The sequence below is a fragment of the Nicotiana tabacum genome, chromosome 8, assembly GCF_000715075.1.
Source record: "Nicotiana tabacum cultivar K326 chromosome 8, ASM71507v2, whole genome shotgun sequence".
Taxonomy (NCBI): domain Eukaryota; kingdom Viridiplantae; phylum Streptophyta; class Magnoliopsida; order Solanales; family Solanaceae; genus Nicotiana; species Nicotiana tabacum.
Genome location: NC_134087.1, coordinates 72101097 through 72122740, shown reverse-complemented (window position 1 = coordinate 72122740; position 21644 = coordinate 72101097). Strand labels below are relative to the sequence as shown.

The following is a 21644-nucleotide window of genomic DNA, read 5'->3' as shown; positions in this document are numbered from 1 at the left end:
TATTCCTCCATTAGAATTATGTCGGCTTTGGTAGCATAGTTGAATTTGGAACTAGTTCAGATGGATGTAAAAACTGCATTTTTACATGGAAACTTGGAGGAGGAAATTAACATGACTCAGCCAGAAGGATTCAAAGTTGCTAGAAAAGAAAATATGGTATGCAAACTTGAAAAATCATTGTACGGATTGAAACAATCTTCTAGACAATGGTACAAGCGATTTGACAAGTTTATGTTGCGACAAGGGTACAAGAGAAGCAAATACGATCATTGTGTGTATTTGCGCAAGCTTGAAGATGGTTCCTTTGTATATCTTCTCCTATATGTTGATAGCTTCCAAGAATTCGGAAGAAATTGATAAGTTGAAGATTCAATTGAAGAAGGAGTTCGAGATGAAAGATCTGGGTGATGCAAAGAAAATTCTTGGCATGGAGATAAAAAGAGATAGACGTTCAAAGAAACTCTATTTATCTCAAAAGGAATATTTGAAGAGAGTACTACAACGTTTTGGCATAGATGAGAAGACTAAGCCAGTTAGTACTCCACTTGCTCCCCATTTTAAGCTAAGTACTATTATGTCGCCAAAAGATGAAGCTGAACAGGAGTATATATCAAGGGTACCATACGCAAATGTTGTTGGTAGCTTGATGTATGCAATGGTCTGTACGAGACCTGATATTTTACAAGTTGTTGGAGTTATTAGCAGATATATACATAATCCAGGAAAGGAGCATTGGCAAGCTGTGAAGTGGATTCTACGGTATATTCATAATACTGTAGATGTTGGGTTAGTTTTTGAGCAGGAAGGCAATCAATCTGTAGTTGGATATTGTGACTTAGATTTTACGGGTGATCTGGACAAACGAAGATCAATTACTGGTTATGTGTTTACTTTTGCAAAGGCACCAGTTAGTTGGAAGTCTACTTTGCAGTCAACAGTTTCTTTGTCTACAACAGAGGCAGAGTACATGGCTATTACAGAGGCTGTGAAGGAGGCAATTTGGCTTCAGGGGTTTCTAAAAGAGCTTGGTATTGGACAAAAAAGTATCACAATTTTTTGTGATAGTCAAAGTGATATTCAATTAGCGAAGAACCAAGTTTATCATGCAAGGACAAAACACATTGATGTTCGGTATCATTTCGTACGAGAATTCATAAAAGCAGGCGGAGTCACGGTGAATAAAATTCATACTACAGAGAATTCTGCTGATATGCTGACAAAAGTAGTGACTGCGGTCAAGTTTCAACATTGGTTGGATTTGATCAACATTGTTGAACACTGAAAATTGAAGATGAACACACAACCAAAATTTGTTATTGAGAGAAAATTAAAGATGCGGAATTTTGCCAAGGTGAAGATTTGTTAAAGTTTTCAAATATCCCACATCGGTGGTTGACACTTTTGTTTGGGATTTTTTCCCTATAAAAGGAGGCCTAATGTTTAGGATTTAAACACACCACTCATTTGCTTTCTTATCTTCTTAAGGCATTTGTGTCTTCTCTCTTTAGTATTATTTCACTTGTATTTTTGGAGTAAAATAAAATATTGGTTGTGTCCGAGGAAGTAGGCAAAATTGGTCGAACCTCGTAAATTCAGGAGTTCCTTTTATTGTTGCTTTATTGTCTTATTTATTATTTGGTAGCTGCCATAATTTTTGGTAGAGTAGTTGTGACTCATTCACATTATACATTTGGCTTCCGCAACATTGAACTCCTCCTTATTCTAAATTGATTTGGTTTTATAATTCTATTTCCATATCCACTAGGAAAACGACTAATAAACAGTTTGTCTGATGAAGGGATTAATCAGCCAAGTTATATCATCTAAAAAAGATAAAGGAGTAAAATAAGAGTATTATTTATTCTACCAACAAATTTGGTGCCCCAGATATGACAAGAATTCGTTCCTTTTATTCCTTTTATAACTAATGAACATACTTTAGCTAGATATTATTCTTTTTAGTGTTCTACCTGGAGAATGCATTGCATGATATGTTGATTTTAGTGTTGTTAAAAATATGCAAAAGAAAATAAAATTATACTGAGAGAGTAAAAAAAATTGCCTAAAACTTTAATATTATGACAAACTAATAAAACAAAACCATGAGAGACCATTTTGGTCACAGAAACTTAACAGCTATAGAACTTCTGTTTCATGAGAAACCATTTTGGTCACAAAAACCAGGAGTATGGTAGTAATCATGAAACCTTCCTTATTTTATTTTTCCATTCCTTGCGTTACTTTTTCAAATAAGGAAGGTTTCATGATTACACAAAAGTGGGTTTTAGTTGATTTTAAAGTGTTAAATATTAAAAAAATAATTAAATTACAATTTTGTAAAATATAAAATACATTCTTAGATGGTAACAAAGACGAATGGATTTCGCTAAGAGTTTTTGTGCTTTTAATCATATATATATATATATATATATATATATATATATATATATATATATATATATATATATATATATATATATATACACACACACACGCGCATCCTGTACTAATAAGTAAAAACTTTAAAAGTCATTTAGAAAATGTGTTTGAATTATAGAATTAAAGAAAAAATTTGAGGTCTTGAAAATGAAAAATTAATGTCGATCTTTTAGTTCATCTAAATCCTAAAAGGTGAGTTTGAGTGCAAAATAATTGAATACTTTTTGAACTTGAATTAATGAAAATTTTAGTTTATGGTTACTTTCTTCATACAAAGTCCTAAACTTTTAAACCCGGAGAAAAAAGAAACATAGAACAGCCAAAAGGAAATTGTATGCCTGCAGGGCGTGCACGCATATTCTTGGTCCACAGTGGCCCTTTTATTCTTTAATGTTGTTGAAGATAAAGCTAAAAAAATTATTTGCTATCTTATTGTAAATTTTGTCATCTACATGTAAATAAAGGAAGCGGCCATTATTAATAAACAAAAGCTTAGAATGGCTCTTTCTTCCTAAATCGCAACGGAATAAAGAGTGCATACATGCAAGTATGAATTAATTATCTTGAAATTCAGGAAAGCGGAAAAGAAATACTAACAAATAGCTCATATAAAAAGAGTATTTAAAGAAAAGTAAGATGCAAACAACTACTACTTAATATGAGCATTCAAGAATTATTTATGTCAAATATCCCTAAGAATATTAGTGGGACATAGCGGTGCTTATTTACGGTACACGAAAGAAATTTTACTTAGCTCAGTGTATAAAATTACCATAAAAAATTTAAAAGGAAGTTCCAACTATCATAACAATTAAAGAATAGCTCAGTGTATAAAAAAAGAATATTACCTTTGGTTGCATTCACAGCGAAATCAAAAGGCAACCCATTGTTTATTCTTTATAGAGTCCTAATTGCCCATACATATGGACCAATGCGCGGAAACAGATTCCTTAATCCTAGCTCCTTGCTTGCTCCTTCTCTCTTGAATCATAGAACTTTCTTTACTCCTTGTATCCCTAAGACTTAAACCGCTAAAAATCTTTCTTACAAAATTTACAAAAGAGCCAATAGAAAATTTGGTCATAATAGGTAACAACCGAATCCGCTTCAGTTTTGAATTCCCTGTTCCCGTTCTCTTGGTTTTACAAAAGCAATTGTAATATTTGAGGCATGAGCAACAAAACTCAGATAACCAGACACTTTGTATACTGGTTGAGATTGAACCGGAAGTAAAACTAAGTTTAAGACTTAAGTAACAAAGCATAAAAGAAGACTTAGAAGAAAAGATATTTCTAAGAACTTATGTAAAACATCTAATGTAAAATTGTGAAGAAGATATAAATAACAAAATACTAATCTCAATTCTCAAGCCCAAAACTCAAAATACATGAGATTTCTTGTAGCTTGCGGTATCGAAAATTGCTTTTGTAACTTCTATCTCTTGGCCTCTTGAATTTCTCAACCTTCAAGATCATTGTTCATCCACCAAAAAGACGAATGATCCTGTAAAAAAAAATCAGGTGAGTATGAAGCAGACTAAGATTATTTTTACATGCATCTTTAAATGACATTAATGGATGACTTTCACATATTAATATCCAGAGTCGAAACAATTGAATTAGTTACTGCAAAAAGTACAAGGGACGTGTATATTTGTTGGATCCTTGTGATAATCTAATCCTCCTTAACGAAAGATTTATCTTGCGACTTTTGCGAAGGTTAAATAAATGGAAGTGATTCCCTTGGACTGATTCTTTATTTTTGATGCATAGAGAATTAAATTACAAGTTTAGTATCTTTCTGAATGAACACATACTTCCGGCTTCCGCATATGTAAGTGAAAACCAAAAAGAAAAAAAATGAAGGTTATGGGAGGCGCAAGGATGAACATAAAGCATCTAAGAGACGTGTTCCTATTTCTTCCCTTAATATAAGAACTTAAATTAGATCATTTTCCTTGTCAAATAAGGTAGTTAATTAATTTTAGAGTTCTAAATATTATGACTTGCTATATTTTAGTAAAAGAAATATAATATAATTGATTTCAAATCTTAAATGTTAATAAAATAGTTAAATTACAATTTTGTCCAATGAAATATTAGTATTTTTAGGGTAAAAAAAGCGAATGACATTTCGCTAAGGGTCTTCGTACTTTTAGTTTAATAATAGAATACGTGTGTCGCGCGTGTACCTATATCAAGAAAGATAAATTTTTTAAAATAATATAAAATAGTATATCCATAATATATATTTATGATATAAAATAAAAATTAATAAAAAATTACAAGTTTTTAAAAATAATAAATATTAGTCATATTTAGGACTTGATATTAATCTACATATCAACGAAAATGAACTTTTTAAATAATTTAAATAATATTTAAAATTTGTGATTGAGTTATAAAATAAAAATTAACAACAGATAAGTTCCTAAACTAATAAATGTTGATCATGTTAGCATTTTGGATCACTCAAGTGATTTTTCATTCAGTTTGCTCCCGTTACTTAATTTTGTCGAATATTCTTTCATTTTTTAAGTTCTTATTTTGGCAAATAAGTTTTATATGAGATTAACAGTATTTAAATTCTAGAAGAAAATTTCTTGTTGATAGCAAGTACTATTATTTTTGGTTCTTTTTCCTGGTTGATTGTGTTAATTACTCAGTCGAATGATTGGCATTGGGCAATTTTAAAAAAAATTAACAACAATTAATAAGTATAAACATTGAATAGAAGAAATAGTCCACCTGGCAGAGTGTCAATGATTCGGAAACTTATTTTGAGTGAACAAATAAAATTTTAAAATGATTGAATAAAATTTAGTGTATAGAGAAAATCTTAAATTAATAGAAAGATATTTAATAATAAAAGAAGATGAACAATCTAGAAATAATAATAATAATAAATTACAATCTTGAATAGACTTTCAATTTAGATAAGATGACTCTCCTAATATTTTATAATAAATTAGTTAATATATAAAAAACGATATGGAGTCATATGTTGGAAGGGGTGAAAAATGAAAGAAAATAATTAATTACAACTTACTCGGAATACATGTTGTCTAATGTCTTATCCACATTCCTTCAAGCACAGAACTATTCAACTTGAAGTAATAAAGGTTAAAGATAAGTTGATTTCAAACTTCGAAATATTAGACATAATTAATTAAAATACTATAATTTTGAAATCATTCAAAACTATAAATCTTGTTGAAGTCTAAAATGCATATTAATACCTCTTAATTCTGTCCAGGACACCTTTTTATTAAAAAATTTAAATTAATATACAACTTTTTATTTTTTATAAAAGAATAAGATGAGTACTATGCATATTGGTGTCTCTTTGTTTTTTTCTCTTAAATTATTATTTCTTTCTTTTATGAGAACATACCCTTATTGTTAGATAATTGAAAGAAGAAAATTTAGATTTAAAACACATATATTATATAAATAAATGAAAAATCAGTGAAATAATATACAAATAATTTTTTTTGTTAAAATCTTTCTAACATTTTGTTTATAAGAATAATCCTTTCCTATTAAATTATTGGATGTTCAAAGTAATTAGCTCGTCCGGAACTTAAGGTTTTCCTTTCGTTTCTTAGGACTATTTTAGGTTTATGTTGTCTTTCAAGTATAACTTTTTCTAAGGTTATAGCTTTCTTATCTTTTTTGCTTATACATTTTTACTGGAATTTAAAGTCAGAAATATTTATAATTCTTATATAATTCAAATTAAAAAAAAGGATTTAGTGACTAATATTAAATAATTAATCAAATGACTATTCTTATAATATTAAAAAATTAATTAAATGAGTATTTCTAGATATTGAGAAATAATTAAATAACTATTTCATCCAATATCATATTTGTTTTAATAAATTTTAGTTCACAAGTCTTTATGGACAGGAATACTAAATCGAAAAGAAGAGAATATGAGAGAATCCTAATCCCACACAAAAACTAAAATCAACCGAAACTTATTGTTGTCTGTAAAATTTGATATGATCAGAGGCGGATCTAGGATTTGAGGCTTATGGGTTTCTACCGTAATTTTAGATTAATATGCAATTATAATTGAGTTCACGGTTAGATATTTACAAATATTTAGTAAATTTCTTAATATGAATACATGGTGTACGCAAAAGTTACTGGGTTCCCGGAAACCCGTATTCTACACTCTAGGTCCGCCCCTGGATATGACATAACATTTAATTTTAAAAAAAAAAACTAAAAATACATAGTCACATCAACTTAAATTGGACCATTACGTAAATAATTTTTACATCTCATGAAACTTAAACTCTTTCTTAAATAATATTAGAACGTTACTTTCTTATGACTCCAATTAATATCATTATTATCAATGATCTAAATGATCATTTATTCAATTGAATATAGTCTAAATTATGCATGCGATGATTTTGAATACTTCGCCTTTCCTTTTCCATGATGAACTATTATAAAGCACGAATCTTTCAATGACTACACTAATTAATCACTAAATTTAAATAGGACTGAATTGTTAATGTTGCAGCACATCTCAGTAATAATAATTTAATTAGGATATGCTAGGTTTGTTAAATCGCACAGATAATTCAAGAAGTCTTTCAAATATAGACAAAATTAAATTATTACATTCCATTAATAAATTATCTATAATTATTAGTCAAGAATTTATAGAAATAAAATATTACTTGATTTTTAAGTTCTTAAATATTAGGAGTTTTTACCTAATTCAAATAAGGAAAGATTTAATAGTAAATTTTTAATTAATTTCAATGTCCTAAATAGTAGGAATATAATTAAATGATTATTTTGTCCGGTGTGAACTCTATTTTTAAAGGGTAAAAAAGACGAACGACATTTTACTAAGGGCCTTCGTGCTTTTAATATAATATAGATATAGATTGTATTTACGTGGTATGATATTGTTGTTGTATATAACTGGGTGGAAATAATGTATGAAAGTTGTAGATAAATTGTATAATCAGTGGCGGATCCATCCTTTAAGGTGGGGGTGGTATGGCACCCGCTATGTTGGTAAAATTATTATGTATGTAGAATTTTTTTTAAATTAGGTTAAATATTTGATCCCGCCACCCCCAATTGCAGACTAAACAAAGGTGTCGTGGCTAGTAGACCTTTTTGAAAGCTTTAATTTCTCGTGTGCAAAATTCAAGTTCGAATTTATCTTGAACCTTATCTCACTTTCCCTTTTCGTTGTGCTTTTTATTTCCTTTGTCCCGGTTATTTTTCTTTTTGGCTACCTCCTAATTTCCTATTTTTCGTTCATTATTTTTTATAGTTTTTCCCTGTATTCTATTATTTTATCTGTAATCTTTAACAAGAACACTCAAAAAAGAGCCTCCAAAAATTAAAATTTCATAAAATAAGCATCTCTCTTAATTTCAAATCATTTAAGTTTTTCCTTTCAAAATCAAAAACTTGGGTCTTGATAGGAATTTTGGATTGAGATCAAATTTAATTATTTTTAATTATAACATAAAAAATCATGTTATCCTATAATTGTTAAATACAACTTAAATCTCTTTACTATTAAATTATGATGACTATGTTGCAAGGATTGCCTAGAAAAATATGAGATTTATTATTTTAAATTTTGGGATCTTGTAGTTTATCTAATTCTGCATCTATTGGAGATATATATTTTTTATTTTTCTTATTTTGATTGGTGAAATTCCCTTTTGAAAATGTTATTTTACTTGTGCAAATTTATTTTTAGCACACAAAAAGATGTAGTTCCCAAGTGAAAATATTAATTGTACTTGAATTGTTAATAATAAAGGTGCGATTCTTTTTTTAAAATGTTAACTGCATTTGCTTCTTGACGTTTGGGATGTAATTTCATATAACAACAAAATAGCTAGTGAAATCTCACAAGTAGGGTAGGAGATAGAGATGTAATTTTCATATTTCCAAATAAAAAAATGCCTATTAAATTACCCGAATAAACCAAAAAAATGAACCGAACAAACTCTATATTAATTATTACAAAGTGCACAAAAAAAAAATCATGGTGGCACCCGCCACCTTCAAATCCTAGATCCGCCTCTGTGTATAATATATAATTAGTTGTATGAAATTTATTTTTACTATGTATAAATAAGATACAAAAGACATATTGTATAAAAATTATATTCAAATTGTATGATATTGTAGTTGTATATAACTGGATAGAAATAATATATGAAAATTATAGATAAATTGTAACTATGTATATTTATATTTTGTGTCAATATGTTGAATTTGGTTAAATCAGCTATTTACATGCTCGATCCCCTCAGTCTGGAAATCACCAACAGTGGAGGCATTTGAAAAAACTCTAAGTAATTTATCATCTCCAGTGTTTGATTTGGAATTGGTCTCGGAAAAACAGCAACTTCAGGACTAACTGCAATTGCACAGTGCAAATGAGATGCAAAATCACAACCAGCGCAGTAGTAAAGCCAATTGTCGCTGTTCATTATTACATTGATTGCAGACATCACAAATATATGCAATACAATGTTGAGCAGTAGTACTGATGGCACGATCTACAAATACATCTAAGATCTTTAGTTTGCGTTAAACTGTCAATTATTAATGATTATGATTATGAGAAAGAAAAAGTTTGTCCAAGTTTGATGTTTTCCAGCTGTTGTCCTTGGATCCTTATGTACCTATATGTATATCCTTTTGCAATCTTGAATTTTCAGACTTGCCGACGATATGCCGTAAGGAGAACCCAATTGATGTGGATGTTCGTCAATAAGTATTGAGCTTCCACACTGCAAGTGGATATCAAATAAAGCAGAATCCATTACCAGCAGAGCCACAAGCTGTGCAAATATACGGACGGATCGAGTAGTCAAAAGATGGGATGACTGATTGAGAAAACGAGGAGCCTTAAACCAGGAAATATTGACATGTAACTAAATCATGAATTTGATGGATTGTATATATTTTATACACTATAAACATGGGTAGGTCGGGTAACTGTGTAAATATGAACATTTTTGGTAATAAAGTTTCTAATTTTGTATAGGTATGAAAAAACCTATTATTCCGAACATCACTAATAATGTATCTTTCTAATTGTTTGAGTTTCATTTTCTTCTAAGTTAGAGCCCCTTTGGATTGGCTTATTTTAAGTGTTTTTAAGCCAAAATAACTTTTAAATCATTTTGTAGTGTTTGGATAAAGTAAAAATGTGCTTTTAAGCACTTGTTTTTAAGTTAAAATAGCAAAAACAAGCCAAAAGCTAGAATTCATAACTTATGGCTTAAAAGCTATTTTGACTTAAAAGTCACTTAAAATAAGCTCATCCAATCGGACTCTTAATCGACATTATTTTCACTTTCGGAAATAATTAAGTGCGCAAAACCTCTTTGGATAAGAATTTTTTTTGAATTTTTTCAATCAAAAAGTAACTTTGTTTGTTTAACCGATCAATATTTGTTTAAAAAAATATAAAATATCTCTAAGGTAAATTTTGATATTAAAAAAACTAACAAATGATCTCTAAAAATATATTGCGGAGATCACTTTTAGCCTGCATCAAAAACTATTTATATCTGATAGCTGCAATAATGTATAAAATTTACATTTTTTTGTAAATAACATTTTTGTATATATGTATAATACATACATATATATATATATATATATATATATATATATATATAAAAGTATATATTTTTGGGATCTTTACACAAATGACCGGGCATATTCATTGTTTACTTTTTCAAGTCATACACATAAATTATACATTAATTGTACATAATTATATACATATAATACATAAATTATGCATATATTATATCTTCACCGATTATTTTTAGTTTAAGTGGTTAGACGAGCGACTATTTATTTAGGTTAATTCTTCTATATTTATTTCGGCAGTGTCATTTTCCCATATATTTTCCTCTTGCAAATGGGCTGCCCGGCCTATATGTAAAAGCGGCCCAAGTTTTTCTAAAAGCCCAAAATAAACCTCCCTTGCACGCGCCCCAAAAGCTTGTGAACACCAAACAGCTCAATTTGCAGATTCCTCTATTTCTTCAACAAATCGAAGTACGCCCTATTAGTTTTCTCCTTCCTTTTTCTCCTGTTCCCATATTCCCACTGTTCTCAGTTTGTAAATTAGGAAATTAGCATTATTCCGGGTAAGTCATCTTTTACTTGTTTTTGGACTTTGAAATTGCATAGCTATGTGATTTTGTGTTTATGAGTCATGTAAAAACATCCGATGATTTGTTTGTCTTTTGTTTTACCTAGTATCTGATTTTTGTGTTTAGTAAAGTTTCAAACTTGGTGGGTCTTGCATATTTTGCTTCCCCTGTTTGATTTTTTTGGATTTATTATGCTATTGGATTTTGTCTTAGGTTATATATATTGATTTTTTACTAGATTATTTGCATACTTGATTTGATGGGAATTAATATTTATTGATTTAAGGACAGGAGTACTTTGGATTTGATGATAATGATAAAAATTCATTGTAATTTGTTGATACTGAAAATGTCACTTGTTTTGGGGTTATATGGGAAGTTAAATCACTAAGTTGCTGGAACTTATTAATGCATTGAGCCTTGAGACAATCACTGGATGAAGTTACGGAAAAATTTGATAATGCTAAAGCAGCATAATCTTGAAAAAGAGAGACTTTTAAGGGAAAAAATGAGGTAGAGCTGGTAAGAAAAATCCGAACATATTGTAACTTATCCTTTTTCTGGATATATGATTGCGATATTCCAGTTAAAAAGCATAACAACATAGATTGGCTCCCTAGCAAAAGATCCTTTGTTTTGGTTGGTTAGCTGTCTGCATTAGCTTTTGGTAACTACAGGGTGCATGAAACTTCAGATGTAAACTCATCTTAAGCTGTTTTCAGGGGCAGATCTAGGACCTTTGGCCAGTTGGACAATTAATGTGTAACTCTTTATGTTTTTCTTTTGCAACTTTGTATCAACATAGTACTGATTAAGCATGCCTAAAGAGCAATTACTGAGTATAAAATCTTAAAATTGCTTTGATTCGTACGTCTTACCGAACTTTTGAAAAATAAACAGCTTTTTCAAGTAGTTCCGTATAGCTCACTTTTCGCCTTTCTTTCGTTCATTTTCTCAAGTGTTGACCGCTATTCATCAATTTTGAGGGGTAAGCATTTCAAATTGACATGGGAGCAAATAGTTCTTTCCAAAACTTGTGAGGGTGCAATTGTCCGCCCTCAATCATACATAGAGTCCATTTCTTGCTGAGTTTACTATATTGGCCTCAGCTATGCCTAAATGGCATTAGATGGCTTTACTTGGGGTTCCTATTGGAATTCAAGGCCTGTACTGGATATATCCCGCTGCAATGAGAAAGTGACAGTGATGAGAATGTTTGCCTTAACTAAACTTTGCTCCTGTTATCGGGGTAGAAGGTTGAAATTCTTATAGCTGGTTGTGAGTATGATCATGAATTTGCGTAACCATTTCTAGTCTAAAAATCTTTGTCCTAGTTGTTAATAACTCAAATTTGCAATCTCTAGTTTGTGCGTCCTTGGGCTCAAGAAAAGGCATTATCTTTGACAGGATAAACCAAACTCGAAAAATATATTATCATATAAGCCATTTTAAGCAACATTAGTGTTTATTCACTTGATGATATAGCCGGCTTTATTTGGGAGATAAACTTAAAATCTTATGCAAGGATGGTAAGAGTGCCCCGGAGAAAAAAAAATTTCTCCGCCTGAGTACCTTTTTTTCTTTGCTTCCTTGCAATTCTAAGACCCGGAGAAGTTGTAACTTCAGTTTCCTGTCCAAGCCAACATTTTCATATATGTTTATGCAAGTGTTTGCTTTGAATCTTGAATCAATAACAGGGACTCTGCTGCCCTTTGGTTTCTCTTTTGCACTAGTCAAAATATGAAGTGGTTGAAGTAGCTGAGCCTGGATATGATGTTTGACATAGTCTCTTTTTTTTGTCTCAGTGATATGGCTGCCAGAGCTGAAGAACCAATCAATGAGCAAGCAGTTGCTAACATATATGGATCCATGAGGGCTGAGATCAACCAAATTTACTCTAAAATCACGGAACTAGAGATGGAAGTTAGTGAACACTCACTTGTGGTCAATGCTATACAACCACTTGACCCTTCAAGGCGGTGTTATAGGATGATTGGAGGTGTTCTTGTAGATAGAACTATCAAGGAAGTCCTGCCTGCTGTTCAACGCAATAAGGAGGGAATTGAGGAAGTAATAGCTCGGCTGAATGAAGCTCTGGAGAAAAAGAAAAAGGAAATATCTGACTTTGAAACCAAGTATAAAATTAGAATGAGAAAGCCTGATGCAGAAGTAAAGGAGGAGAGTGGTCGAAAGGAAGGCTCCGCGCAAGGAGTCCTTGTTGGTCCTGCTGGTTCAAATGAGTAGACCAGTCTGTTTGCAAAATCCATTTTGAGATACTTTGTTAAATATGGTCAAGGAACTATAGCATTTTAGCATAGCTATTCTGGATATTAGCGTGTGATTTATCGTGTTCATTTAGCTTACTCAGCGTGAATGCGAGGTTTTTGGTTTCTCATGATGAGAAAGTTTATATGATCAGATCAGAGGTCTGGAACCATGCTTCATGCCCTGTATGGCTTTTCACCAGATGATGGTGACCTCTGGCAATCTTGATTTCACTTCCTTGAACATTAGCCAAGTGCTTCTAAATGTTGAGACTTGTGGCATTTTTTTGCTCTGCTACGGATTGTAGTTTAGATTTTGATTACTGTTGTAGATGGTTGAATTCAGTTGCTTTTCCAGCCTGCTAGAAATTTTGGTAGTCATTCCTATCCACCGTTTTCGTATAAATTTCAAAATGATTAGCAGCGTTAAGCATTTGATCTGGCAAAACTTAGTCGCCTCACCTGACCTTTTCCCTATCAATGATGGGAGGGACACAGGCCCGATAGCGCAATGGCCGATACAACCTAGTGCTGTATTTTGTCCCGGGCCCGGGCCTTAGTGGGCCTAACGGGCCGGGCCTCGCGGTCCCGGGCTTCGTGGTCCCGGGCCTGGAGGTCCCGGTCTTCGTGGGCCTAATGGATGGAACTGGCCCGTGACGGGCCTAAGCCCACATGGTCCTGTGTTTAACGGGCCGGGCTCGTGGGCTTCGCGGGCCTAGCGGGCTTTTTTTTATTTTTTTTTAAGACAATTTCTTGTAGTATCATGGCTATATTAAAATATATATGTATATCTAATTATTAAAGTGCTTGACGAAAAAGAAAATAACAAAACAATAGTAAAACACTAAATTGTCATGCATAAATATCACTTCTTGAAGTATATTATATTGTATCTTATGTATATATATTCTCTTATATATTTTCTTTTAGTATATGTATTGTATCTTATGTATATATATTCGCATAATAATATATTTTCTTGTAGTATATATATTGTATATTATGTATATATTGTAGCATAATATATTTTCTTGTAGTATATTATATTGTATCTTATGTATATATATTCTCTTATATATTTTCTTATAGTATATATATTGTATTTTATGTATATATATTCGCATAATATATTTTCTTGTAGTATATATATTGTATATTATGTATATATTGTAGCATAATATATTTTCTTGTAGTATATTATATTGTATCTTATGTATATATATTCTCTTATATATTTTCTTGTAGTATATATATTGTATCTTATGTATATATTGTAGCTTATAAATATATTTTCTTGTAGTATATATATTGTATATTATGTATATATTGTAGCATAATATATTTTCTTGTAGTATATTATATTGTATCTTATGTATATATATTCTCTTATATATTTTCTTGTAGTATATATATTGTATCTTATGTATATATTGTATATTATGTATATATTGTAGCATAATATATTTTCTTGTAGTATATTATATTGTATCTTATGTATATATATTCTCTTATATATTTTCTTGTAGTATATATATTGTATCTTATGTATATATTGTAGCTTATAAATATATTTTCTTGTAGTATATATATTGTATATTATGTATATATTGTAGCTTATAAATAATTCTAAGTATAGACAAAGAAATATTGCGAAAAGAAGCTCATGGGTAGAAGCAATAAATTTTATTACCAAAAAATGACATATCTTTCTTAGTCATCCTTCCCCCAATGGAATGAGCACAACAAGGTACTAATACCACCATTAGAAGGAAAAAAAACTAAGGAAGATGTGCCAAAATACAAGTTACATATTATTCTATGTATTATCTCTAACAAATCTCATAAATCCTTCAAGGTTCGGAGAAGGTTGCGTTGGTGGTGGTGGAAAAGAAGCTTGTTCATCACCACTTCCGGGCGAAGCCGAATCCTCCGTAAGTTCCGCTATCATTTCTTCATAAGCTTCATCTATCGCCGGTTGTGCTTCTGCAATTCCAAAGTTTCTTCTTTCCGAGCGGATCCAATCTCTAAACAATACTGATTTTTCCAAGCTATCCCTCATAGACGCTCTATGATCACCTATTTGCAGTCTTGCTTGACTGAAAGCGCTCTCTGATGCAACAGTTGAAGCTTGAATTGATAAAATATCCCGAGCCATCCTTGCAAGAACAGGAAAATGTTTTTCCCTTGCCTTCCACCATTCCAAAAGATCAAAAGAGCCGTCTGGATTCTCCTTTTCAAGTCCCTGAGACAAATAAACTTGAAGCTCATTTAGATGTGAAGTTTCATCATAATTTTCACCTTGAGACCCCCTGAACTCCGTCCAAGATTTAAGAGCTTTTAAGCCCGCAACTCTTTTAGAGGATTGTGAGCTAGACGAAGTAGGGGTTGGAATAGTTGGCCTAGCATGCTCTAAGGCAAGTTGATAAGCATTATAAACAGTTTGAGCGTTAATCTTAATTGAAGCTTTTGCATCTGCAAGTGTCGCAATTTCCTCATTTGAAAGATCTAAAGCCTTATAAATATTTGAATACCAAAAATGAGGACCTCCCAATTTCATTGTAGGATTTAGCATTGCAGCAAGACCATAAATAGGAGGGATAGGAAAAAAATATTTTTTAAACTTTTGTTTCATTTCATTTATAGCAAGTTCATAAATATCCCCACCCTCACTAAATTCAACAAACAAATCAGATAGTGCTGCAATATAAACTAAACAGTTTGAAATAGTAGGATAATATTGCCCAGAAAATGCATTTGTTGCAATTTGAAAATGTTCTAAAAAATCTAAAAGAATTTTAACATTAGTCCAATCTTGAGTGGTAAGCATTTCATCATCATCTTCACCACCTACCCGAGAATTAAACGTTGCATTAATTGGGTTTCTATATTCATATGCTACTACTAAACTTTCGTACATACAATTCCATCTAGTCGGGCAAGGTTTAGGAACCTTTCTTTCTCTAAGGCCATATTCATCATATTTTTTAAAATACTCTCTAAGTCTACTTCTACGGTTTGAATAAAAAAGCCAATTAAGAGCCATTCTAACCTTTTCAATTTCTATGTTTAATATTCTCATACCATCACCGACAATTAAATGATAAATATGACAAATACATCTAACATGGAAAATATTAGTAAATGCAGGATTTAGTGTTGTTGTAAGCATGCCTATAGCATTGGTGTTACTAGAAGCATTATCCATTGAAATTGCCATTATTTTATCGCTAAAGCAAAAATATCTACAAATATCTGCAACAGTGTTAGCTATAAATTTACCTGTGTGACGCGAATTAATTATTCTATATGCAATTATGCGTTTTTGCATTATCCATTCTTCATCTATCCAATGACTTGTAACAGTTAGGTAATCACAATCATTACCACTTCTACCAATATCAGTAGTAATAGAAATCCGATTAGGTATATGAGTAAATAAATAACGCAAATATTGTTCATATTCATGTTTGAATTTATAAATATCACTCTTAACTGTTGCGCGAGGCCAACCTTTATAAGTAGGATTAAACACTCTTCTAATATAATGAACCCAATTAGGATTAGAAGCAAAAGTATAAGGTAAGCACATAACAGTAATCATCTTTGCTAATTCTTCACGATCTCTATTTGGATCGTAATATAAAATACCTCCAGTGACAGTGTTAATTCCTGGTTGAACTAGATTTGAACCTGTACTAGGGTTAATCGCAGAATCTACACTTGTCCCCTCTAGATGCGCTTTCATTTGAAAAAATCTAGCCTTATCTCTAGGGTGTGTTTTTATGTGCCTAGTCAAACTACCTGTGCCGCTACGGTCTCCTACATATTTATGCGACATTAATTTCCCACAAGTTTTACACTTAGCCTTATTTTTTTCTCTTACTTGAGTAAAAAAATTCCAAACTAATGATGTTTCTAAGCGTTTAGCAGGTTCTCTATTAAAAGTAGGAGTTTCTACAGGTGGGTCGACAGGTGCATCACTTGGGTTATTAAGAGGACTAGTAGGTGTATCATCTAAATCCGGTGCTTGAGTTTCATCATCATCCTCATTTTCCTCATTATTTTCTAAGATGGTTTCATTAGGATAAAGAGCATTCATAATTTCATCATCTAATCTATCACCTGGTGCAACATTATGATAAAATTCACTATCGGTAAATTGAAAACAAGGGTGATCACTATCAAGAATTACGGAAGGAGGAGGACGTCTAGGTTGGCGACTACTTTCAACTTGCTTATCTTTTCTAGGTCGGGGAGCCGGGGGAAGGGTAGTTGGTTGGCCACTACTTTCACCGGTTTTATCTTTTCCTTTACCAAACATTTTTTTCAAAGTAAATGCCATATTAATTATAATTATGCAAACTAAACCACACAAAAATATATTCTAAAAACGTAAGAGTTGAAACGAGTTTACCGGATTGCCGAACAACTTCTTGAAAATTGAAAATCGTTGAACACTTGAAAACTTCAATTCAACAACTTCACAATTTTTCACGAAATTTCAACAATAAATTAAGTAATTGTAGTAGAGAGATTGAGAGATATTGAGAGATATTGATGAATTGGTGAATAAAAATGAAAGAATAAGGGGGTATTTATAGTTGAGAAATGGGGAAAAGTGTAATTATATAAAGTTTGGGGTTAAAATAAAGTTTGGGGGCCAAATGGCCATTTTTTTAACTTAAAAAACGGTCATATTTTCAGCCCAAACGGCTAGATTTTAAATATGGCCATTTGAATTTTTTTTTTTTTTTTTTTTTTGAAAAATAGCCGTTGGGCCCGCCAGGCCCGCCTGCCGGTCCCGGGCTAAACGGTCCCGGGCTCGTGGGCTCAACCATGGAGACCAGCCCGTGACGGGCTCAGGAGGCCCACCAAGACCGGCCCACCAGGCCCGTTAGGACCGCGGGCCCGGTCCGGTTCAGGCCCGGCCCACCGAGCAGCATTAATACAACCTCACGAGGTGGATGAGGGTGAATTCTATCCCGTCCCTATCACCAAAATATCTCATTGACTACACTATTCTCCAAAGAAAGGGATGAACCTGTGCCAACGTACTTAATACCTCCTACAAAAATCGAGCACGACCCGGTCCGGGGGACCCGGTGCAAGAACGTGAATATACACACTCAAGAACCCCTCAACGTATGTCGTGATACTCTCCTCGGGGGAGGGTGCTCGCAAGATCATGCCTTCCCCCCATTCACACTCTTTTCTGATCATCTCGAGGTTTTTCTCCCTCACCGATGAAATAATCCTCGACACATGCTCTCGATGGCATGGAACATTGGGAGGTCTCCCTGGTGTGACAACTTTCTTCGAGGTAGGGCGACCCGAATCTCACTCTCCCAATATTGGGGGCGAGCCGCTGGTAACAACCAAAGGTAGAGCACAGCAGGGACTCCCCTCCGTCCGAGGATCAGCAGTCGAGGCAGCAGCCATGATTACAGCATAATAAAGGCGAAGAAGATGAGGATCCTGGCAAAAACTTTCTGAAGCTGGGGAGCGTAAGGACTCGCACAAAGCGCCGGGCTCTGCAGAAGAGATAGGCTTATAAAAAATTGCAGAATTGCCGCTTGAAGGGCGGGTGGGCAAATATATAGAGGCTGAGCGACAACTGCTCGTTTGCCCAAAAGGGCCAATTAATTCTGGCCGCATTAATGTTACCTTCTCCTTGGGGAGTGCACTGGCAGAATCATTCTAGGCTCCCGTATAACTCATAAAACCGAAGGACCTCAGGAGATCCCTGACGTCATAAATATCGGATCGGAAGGAACTATCGATTCCACCTCGAAACGTTGCTAGTCTCGGGGCCCCTGGTCGGTCCCATGAAAAGGCCCCGAAGGGCCGGAGCCAAAACACAAAAACAAAGAAGCAAGAAGAAGGACTGACAGAATAAAAACTCCTTTTATACATTAGCAAAGAGAGAAAAACGTCATTAAACCATTTGTTTCTCGGGAGGGGGGGGGGACACATAAAGCAAAAAGAAAGGCATACAAAAAAGGCTCGGAGACTACTCCTTGCGACTATCATCTTCACCCTTATCAGGGGTATTCAGGAGCGTCAGTCTTCCCTCCACCGTACGAGCCTCCTCTAGATCGACAGATAGCTCGAAACCTCTGGCCTCGAGTTCTTCTAGGGTCTCCCTCTTTGCCTCCACTTTGGCGTATTTGACGACTCGAATTAACTGGCATCACACATAAGTTCAAATGGAAGAAACCAATCGGGTGTGACAATAATAGGTGTCGTGGTGAGCCTCGCTTTCAATTCCTCAAAAGCTTTGAGGAACTTCTCATCGAAATCAAACTTTGTATCTTTTTCAAGGAGCATGCACATGGGACTTGCAATTTTGGAAAAGTCTTTGATAAATCGCCTATAAAAACTTGCATGCCCTAGAAAGCTTGGAATTCCTTTTACTGAAATGGGAGGAAAAAGTTTGGAAATGATCTCGATCTTTGCCCGATCAACCTCTATACCTTGCTTGGAAATTTTGTGGCCGAGAACGATATCCTCGTCCACTATGAAGTGGCATTTTTTCCAATTTAGCACAAGGTTTGTTTCCTCACATCTTTTGAGCACTTGCCTAAGGTTGTCAAGGCAATGCTCAAAGGAATCACCAACTATAGAAAAGTCATCCATGAACACCTCTAAGAAATCCTCCACCATGTCAGAGAAGATTGACATCATGCATCGTTGAAAAGTAGCCGGAGCATTGCATAATCCAAATGGCATCTGGCTAAAAGCAAAAGTTCCATACGAGCATATGAATGTTGTATTATCTTGATCTTCTAAGGCAATGTTGGTGGTTGTAGCTAGAATAACCATCCAAGAAGCAATAAAATGATCTTCCTGCTAGCCGATCAAGCATTTGATCAATAAAAGGCATAGGGAAATGGTCCTTGAAATTAGCACTATTGAGCTTCCAGTAGTCCATGCAAACTCTCCACCCGGTCATTGTCCTCGTTGGGATGAGATCATTTTTTTCATTCTGAATGATGGTCATGCCTCCTTTCTTTGGCACACATTGCACCAGACTTACCCAGGGACTATCGGCAATGGGGTAGACAACCTCGGCATCCAACCATTTAATGAATTCTTTCTTCACCACCTCTTGTATAGAAGGGTTTAAACTTCTTTGATGCTCTACGCTAGGTTTGCTTTCTCGCTCCAATTGTATCTTGCTCACAAATTCCAGCGGGAATCCCTCAGATGTCCGCTATTGTCCACCTAATGGCCTATCTATGCTCCCTCAAGATATTCAACAGTTGTTCAACCTGCACATCATTCAACAAAGAAGAAACGATTATGGGTAGAGTGTCATTAGAGCCAAGAAATTTATACCTTAAGTATGGCGGGAGTGGCTTGAGCTCAAGTTGTGGCGGCTCGATAATTGAAGGTTTAACGGAAGGAGTGAATCAATTCTCTAAGTCAAGAGGAAGTTTCTTTGGTGCATAAGTGTAGGACCCAAGCCCTTCCAATGCATTCACCGATTCCATGTATCCTTCCATATATTCACCATCAAAGTTTACCAAAATAGCCGCCAATACCTCACCAAGGCATTCCTCTTCCATCTCCTCGATTGCATCCTCTACCTCATCAACAACCTCAATGACTAATATACTTTCGTATGCATGTGGCAATTTCATGCCTTTACTAGCTTGAAAAGTAACCTCTTCATCATTGACTCGGAACTTGATCTCATTTCGTTCTGAATCCATGAGTGCTCTTCCAGTAGCAAGGAATGGTCTCCCTAAGATGATAGCGATTTCTTTATCAACAACACAGTCGAGGATAACAAAGTCGGCAGGGAGAAGGAACTTTTCCACTTTCACAAGAACATCATCAACAATTTCCACCGGTCTTTTTATTGAATGGTCGGCCATTGTAGGCCTAGGCATACCTAATCCTGCTTGCTTGTAAATAGCAAGAGGCATTAATTTGATGCTAGCCCCATTATCACAAAGGGCTCGTGCAAAGTCACACAACCCAATGGTGTATGGAATGGTGAAGGTTCTCGGGTCCTCTTTCTTTTGGACGGTGGTTGTTGCAATAATGGAACGAACCCGGTGAGTCACATTCACCACTTCATTCCTGGTGGTTTTCTTTTTAGTGATCAAGTCTTTCAAATACTTAGTAAAACCCGGCATCTCTTGAAATGCTTCCATAAATGAAATATTCACCGATAATTGCTTGAGAATGTCATAGAACTTCTCAAGTTTGCTATCATCAACCTTCCTATCAAGTATTTAGGGGAAGGACGAGGAGGCCTAGGAATTGGTGCTAGAGTTTTTGGTATCTCTTTCACCTTTTCCATAACCTCTTTACAGTTCACTTCTTGAATTTTCACCTCCTTTGGGAATCTTTCAGCTTCAACAACAATTGGCACCTCAACTTGTGCCTCAACTTCTTGTTTAGAATCTTCCACTTTGATCACTTGTTCATTCTCTCCTTGAAGTAGTTTCCCACTTCGAGTTGTGATTTCCATACAATGAGAAGTCGGACCACTCCCACTACCTTTTGGGTTCACTATTGTGTTACTTGAGAGTGTGGCCTTCTGCTTCGGATTTTGCTTTCTTGATAGATCTCTCATTTGCAATTCTAAATTTGTATGGATGCGGTGTGAGAACCCACACACTCGGTCATATTCTTCATTGAAATGTCGGATCTTTCTTCATTTTGCAATACTCGTTCAAGCATGTTTTCTAACTTGGACTCACTTGAAGAAATTTCCTTCCAATGCCGAGAGTTGGAATATTACCCCTTTGGTG

The 21644-nt window shown here is 33.8% G+C and overlaps 2 protein-coding genes across 2 annotated transcripts; one reads left to right on the top strand and one right to left on the bottom strand.

Annotated features, from left to right (window-relative positions):
* Nucleotides 1–10450: 10450 nt before the first annotated feature.
* On the top strand, nt 10451–13199 carry LOC107823456 (prefoldin subunit 2-like). Its single transcript, XM_016650092.2, has 2 exons — nt 10451–10609; nt 12421–13199. The coding sequence occupies exon 2, from the start codon at nt 12425–12427 to the stop codon at nt 12857–12859; it is 435 nt and encodes a 144-aa protein (XP_016505578.1). The 5' UTR covers nt 10451–10609; nt 12421–12424; the 3' UTR covers nt 12860–13199.
* A 7092-nt stretch (nt 13200–20291) lies between these two features.
* LOC107829622 (uncharacterized) lies at nt 20292–21023 on the bottom strand. The gene has a single exon (XM_016657073.2). It carries the CDS (start codon nt 21021–21023, stop codon nt 20292–20294), a length of 732 nt encoding a protein of 243 aa, XP_016512559.2.
* Between the last annotated feature and the right edge of the window lie 621 nt (nt 21024–21644).